A 5,736-nucleotide genomic window follows, 5' to 3' on the forward strand; every position below is an offset into this window, starting at 1 on the left:
GCTGCCCCCCCCCCCCGCCAGCTCTCCTTGTCCGGCACCAAAGTGTTGGGAGGAGCCCGAGTCCTTTGTGGGCAGAGAGTGTGGGAGAGCAACTGTCTCTGTCGCGTGTAAACCCGCTAACGTTGCTGTTATAAGTTTAATGCTAGACGCAGATAAACAGAGAGGAACCTCATTACCATACCAAACAAAATGCTGTTGAAGTGATGCATGTCACAGTGTTGTGACAGTACAACAAATCAGCGAAAAAGTTGCGTGTGTTGTGTCTTTAAGGGTCAAATGGCAACTCTTGCTTTATCTGATGTTTTTAGATGCTTTTGTGCGTTGGGAATTTTTTTGGCTCTACTTCAGAGGCAGAATGGGGAGAGTATTGCACGGGGGCCAAGAAAGGTAAGCAAGGCATTGTCACTCTGGATGCTGGTGATTGCACAATTTTGTGACCCGCTTTGCTGTCTCATCGCAGTGTGCTTTTGAATTCAGGAGTCACAGTTAGATGGTGTAATGTTAAAGCAGTTAAACTCGAGTAGGAAGACTCCACGAGGGTGGAAAGATGGGTTTGTTTTAAAACAAAATTAATTTCTGCCACGCTCTCAGACTCGGGAGCACAAAGATGCATGTGTCCAAGTGGCCTGACCACGATTTGGGCATCGATGCCTGTGCCTGGGTCATCTGGTGAGCACTGTTGCCAGTCATAGGAGAGACACAGGGTGCCGCTAATTGGTGACAGGGTCTTCCCTCTCCTTGCCTGGATGCTTTATGGCTCCACTTCTATTCCTGCTATCACCTCCTTACAGTTTCAGCCTTCAGGCTGCGATGTGGGGTGGTCCTTGTTTTCTGAACCTGGGTAGCCTGAGAAGCTGTATGTAGGTGTTCATGGCACTTTGGTCAGCAGTCCATGGGATCCCAGCACACCAGCCAGTGTGTATTCCTTCTTCTGCCACTCCTGGTGCTTCCTTTGCAGAAATCCCAGGTCTTTCTCTGTTCATACCCACCCTCACGCTTCCACCACAGACCTCTCCATAGTGTGGTAGCAGTGCTGTTCTTCCCCCTCCCTGCATTGAGGCCCGAGGAGAAAGGGGAAAGCAGAGGTGCTGGCAGGCTGAGCATCTCTGTTCTTCAGCCATGGAGATCAGAAGGCTTTCCAAAGGAGCAGGGTCTGCCCATTTCTCCTCAGTCCCTGCAGCCCTTGTGCTGAAGACGTTTTCACGGCCATTGAAATGGGAGAAAAGTCCCATGTGGACTTCTCTGCCTCTTTCCACACCCCTCTCTTAAGGGAGATGCTACCTCACAAGCATTTGTGGCATTCCTCTTTCCTCTTCAGTGCTACTCTGGCTCTCACCCCTGGTGTGAGACAAGCCAGAAAGGAGCTGGGACTCTTGCTTTCCGGTTCCTCTCTGCTGCTCTGTCACTCCCCAGTTATCCCCCGCTTGTTTGTGCATCTGGACAAAGACTGTTCCATTTGCTGCTTGTGGCTGAGGACTTACCATGGCGAGGCATGCTGCCTTGGGTTCCTGTTGCTATGGGAATATAAGCAGGATTAAACTGCTTTAAACTTCACTCCCCGAGGAAGCTCTCCTGTGCGTGCAGGGAGAAGAGTGGGTGTTAACAGCAAAGTCTTCTCTGGCTTGCTTCATTTCTGCTCCCCCTCACTTGAATTGTCTTTACCCTTAGAACTGTTGAAAAAAACCCCGTAGCTTATAACCTCACCTTTACGCACATAGGTACCAACAAGACTTGTGTCACTTCGTTTTGGTTTTAAGCCATTAATAAGGTTTTCAAACTCTGCTCTGCAATTGAAAACAGTCTCCTGTATCTTCTGACTGTGGGAGCTGGAACTTCAAGCAACAGTCTAACAACAGCTGTAGCAGAGCTGCTGTACTGCTGCTGCTTTCCCTTCTTAAATAGGAAACTATTGCTGGTTTGTATTCATTGAAAAACTTAGGACCTGCTGACTGGGTGAAATGTTGACCAGTTTACTGGTGTACTGGTCTGCCAGGAAATCTACTGGAGGTGTCACTGACATTGATTGTTGCTTCTTCTAATAGATTGAAAAGATTTGACTTATGCTGTTCAGAGAAATCATTTTTTATTGATCACCTAGCCATAGAGAAATTAAAACTGGCCCTTCCCACTGCCTTTTTTTATTATATCCACCAGTTCTAGGTGAAGTCATGCAGCAAGTTCTTCTACCGAGTGAATAAAAGTGCTGATGAACTTTAGCTTTTTCCCTAGAGTATCAATGGTTTGCAGTTTTTAGATAGCCATACGAATTTAGATCAGCTTAAACTGAATCACCAGGTGTCTCTGTCCTCTGGTATTTACTTAGCATTGCCCTAGGGAAGACCCATGGTTTTAGGGCTATGGATCATTTCCAAGCTATCTTCTTATGTAGGCAGTGGAGCGAGTTGTAGTTAAAGCAGCGGTTGTTCTCTGCTGGTGCTGTATGCATCTGTGGAAACAGCAGGCTTGCCGACTTATTTTGAAGGAAGGTTTCTTGTTCTGTGCTTGTTGCTCCTTGGCACACTGCGAAGGAGTAGTATTGGGGTCTGTAGGAATGGATGGGACCTGCTGCAATTCCTAGTAAACGTGGACTGAACTTGTGCTAATGTACCTGTGTTGAAGCAGACTGAGTGCATGTGGTTTTCTTCCTCAGCTCCAATTCCAACCTACGTGCTTGGCGCTAATGATCAAGAGACTGTGAGCTACTTTCCAGATGTCAGTGGCTGCGAATTAGCTGAGAACATCACTTATTTAGGTAAGGCTGCAGGTGGTTTGTGATAAGGGATGTGCATTTGCCCGGTGGTGCTTTCACGAATGCTTTATGATCTTCCCACTTCAAAGCCCTTCCTTTTTCTGGAAACTTTTCTGGCATTTCTTATTCTGGTGTTCAGACTGGAGTTGAACTCTATGTTGAAAGGCTGATACAATCTCCTACGTGAAAGAGAACCTTGCTTTTTTTGTTGTTTCCTAACACTGAACTTGCTAACCAAAAGGAATAGTGGTTGAAGGAGCCTGTTCTTTGAGAATATTGTATTCCCATAGCATGCCCATCTTTGTATGGGGAAGGTTTCCTACTTGAAGTATGATTTTGCTATGCTCTGATGCTGTAGTGGAGTAGCAGAGGCAAGAAGTGCCATCTTTAAAGGTAAAGAAGCTGTAGCAAAGCTAAAAGGAAAAACTAGTTTCTTTCTAGAATGCCACCTGACAAAAAAAGATAATAAGTAAAGGCACTTGCCATGTCTACATCTCAAGTGCATGCCTGTGTATTAATGTAGGCCGTCGAGGTCTTTACAGTGGTACTTCTGGACTGCAGATCGCATACCTGAGTGGTACCGAGTCCCAGGATGAGCCAGCTCCTGCCTACAGTTTTAGTGCAAAGGATGTGGCAGAATTAAAGACATCTTTGTTATCAACCCCAGACTTCAAAGGTGTGGATATATTGCTGACGTCCCCCTGGCCCAGAGATGTGGGGACTTTTGCCAACAGTGCGGTAAGCGTTCCTTTTTCTGGTGGAATGGGTTTCCTGATGGATTTAACAAAGGGAATTGCCTTTCTGCTTGCTGTGGCAGTTTGGGCTATTGGGCCATCTTGTGTGATTGAGTGCTTGAGAAGTCTGAGAGCAAAAACAGACAGTGGATGTTCTGGTTCTTCGGGGAAGAAGGGCCAACGGGGAGGAGGATTTGTGAAACTTCATGGTGTTTTATCTGTCCCTGCTTGAGAAATCAGAATCAGTAGATTTCGTCTGATCACAAATGTTGCTCTCAATTCAGTTGGTTACAGTTGCTGTGGAATGATGCTGCTATTCTCTGACGGGGAATGCTCTAAGCATCTTCAATACCACTTGACATTAAGTGATTCTTTCTCCCCCCTTCAAAACTTTCAAAGTGTTTTGGTGTTTATTTCCTTAAGTATCAGTCAGCTGTGCTAAATGGTCTGCTTCTTCCTCTGTCTGGATTTCAAGGATGTTGTTCCGTTTGTGTCCAATTTTCAGTTGTTACTGTTCCTCAGCAGAAGTGATTTTCCAGTCATAAGTTCAGGTGATCTGAAACCTTCCTGGAGGGCAGGACTGCATACCATGACAAAAGTACACTTTTTGCTTCCTCTCAGTATCTTCCAACATCCAAAAAGAGATAACGATCCTCAGTCTAAGAGCATAAAGAAACCTCCCTCATCACCCCCTCAAGAAAACCAACCCCACTAGCCTAGGGGGGAGAGAAGCAAGTTGTAGGGATGTTCTGGCTTAAAAAGAAAACTTGGGTCTCGAAATTCCCATGGGGATTCTCTGTAGTAGTTCAGTGTATCATTCCACATTTGGCTTCCCTCAGCATGAATTTTCTGAGTGTACTCACTTGGATTAAGAGAGGAGTATATTAATAGTTATTATATTCAAATATGCATCTTGTTGGAGTGTGTACTTTGTCACCTGAGGATTTCTGTAATAAGTCTTGCAGATTCTCTGGTGCACTGAGACTGTGAAATCCCGTCACTCAAATAAAGCAAGAAGCTTGAGGAATGAACAATTAGGTCTCTTGCTCTTTGTCACCTGAAGTTTCTCTTTCAGCAAAAGCAGTGTGAGGAGATAAATTGCATGGATGATAATTGACTCCCTGGAGAAGTTTTCCCTGGGTTTCCTTTTCCTGAGATGCTTTGTAGCTCTGGCCGTTTCCAGTGGGGCTGGAAGCAGCCAGCCCTCAGTGCAGGCACTGCTGGGTTCCCCTCTGCTGTGCCTGCTGCGAGGGCAGCAGGAGGGAGCATAGAGAGCAAAACTGCTTTCTTGAGGGTGGGTTGGCGCCCGTCCCACTGCTGCGATGAAGGGCTGTCACAGACGCCTACCAGGTCGGAGTCTCATTCCCCGTGCTTTTACCAAAGATAACAAGGTAACAGATGTAGGCTATTTCTGAACTTCTCTCTTCCTCTGCCCTTTTCTTTCCCATCTTCACTTCACAGCCTTAAGGCTAATGGGGAAAAGAGCCTTCACCAAGGAAATGGTTTGGTTGTGTTTTGTTTTGCTCTGACTTCTCAGGGATGGCAGTGGGATAAAATTTTGCTTCCTAAGGAAACCTCAGAGCTTTCCTATTCGCTTGACTTGTGCACTGAAGCTTCGGCACTCTGGGCATGTGGTCAAAACTTGTGTTAAGGATTTTGACATCTGTTGGTATTTGCCAAACATACTCTGTGCTGCCCTGGCTTCACAAGACCAAGAGAAGGAAAATATGACAAACTTGGATTAATGAAGTGAGTTGATGCAAACCCTGAGCACACAGAATGGAATAAATGAGTAGGCTCTGGTTGGCAATAAGAGGTCAAGTCTGACTTTTTTTTTTTTTTTTTCTCCCCTCTTCCAGGGAATGGTGAGCACTATAGTCAGTCTCTACATTTCCAGCATGCGGTTCTGTATAAAACTGTTTCTTTTCACTGCAATCCGACAGGTGGGTTTTTTTCATAAAACTTGGTTTGTATTTTGTAGGGAGAAATAGATACCAAGAAATGTGGCTCCAAGTTGGTATCTGATCTAGCTGCAAGTCTCAAACCAAGGTACCACTTTGCTGCCCTGGAGAAGGCCTATTATGAAAGACTTCCTTACAGGTTTGTAAAACCATGTGTAGTCTCATTTATTTTCTAATAAGAGTTCAATTTTTAAAGAACACAGAAGGACAACTTTAAAATAATTTTATGAAGTCATCCAGCTCCAACACAGGGTCAGGACTGTTTCTCAGGTGCATCTTACTACCATAATTC

The 5,736-nt window shown here is 45.3% G+C and overlaps 1 protein-coding gene across 1 annotated transcript in view; it reads left to right on the top strand.

Moving 5' to 3' along the window:
* Positions 1-308: 308 nt before the first annotated feature.
* CWF19L1 (CWF19 like cell cycle control factor 1) overlaps positions 309-5,736 on the top strand; it is a 13,850-nt gene continuing 8,422 nt past the window's right edge. Inside the window, exons 1-4 of the mRNA XM_035893077.1 lie at positions 309-387; positions 2,651-2,752; positions 3,273-3,487; positions 5,465-5,583. Of these exons, the coding sequence (XP_035748970.1) occupies positions 309-387; positions 2,651-2,752; positions 3,273-3,487; positions 5,465-5,583 (515 nt within the window). The remainder of the gene's footprint in view (positions 388-2,650; positions 2,753-3,272; positions 3,488-5,464; positions 5,584-5,736) is intronic.

The sequence above is a fragment of the Egretta garzetta genome, unplaced genomic scaffold, assembly GCF_000687185.1.
Source record: "Egretta garzetta isolate BGI_Z169 unplaced genomic scaffold, ASM68718v1 scaffold234, whole genome shotgun sequence".
Lineage (NCBI taxonomy): Eukaryota > Metazoa > Chordata > Aves > Pelecaniformes > Ardeidae > Egretta > Egretta garzetta.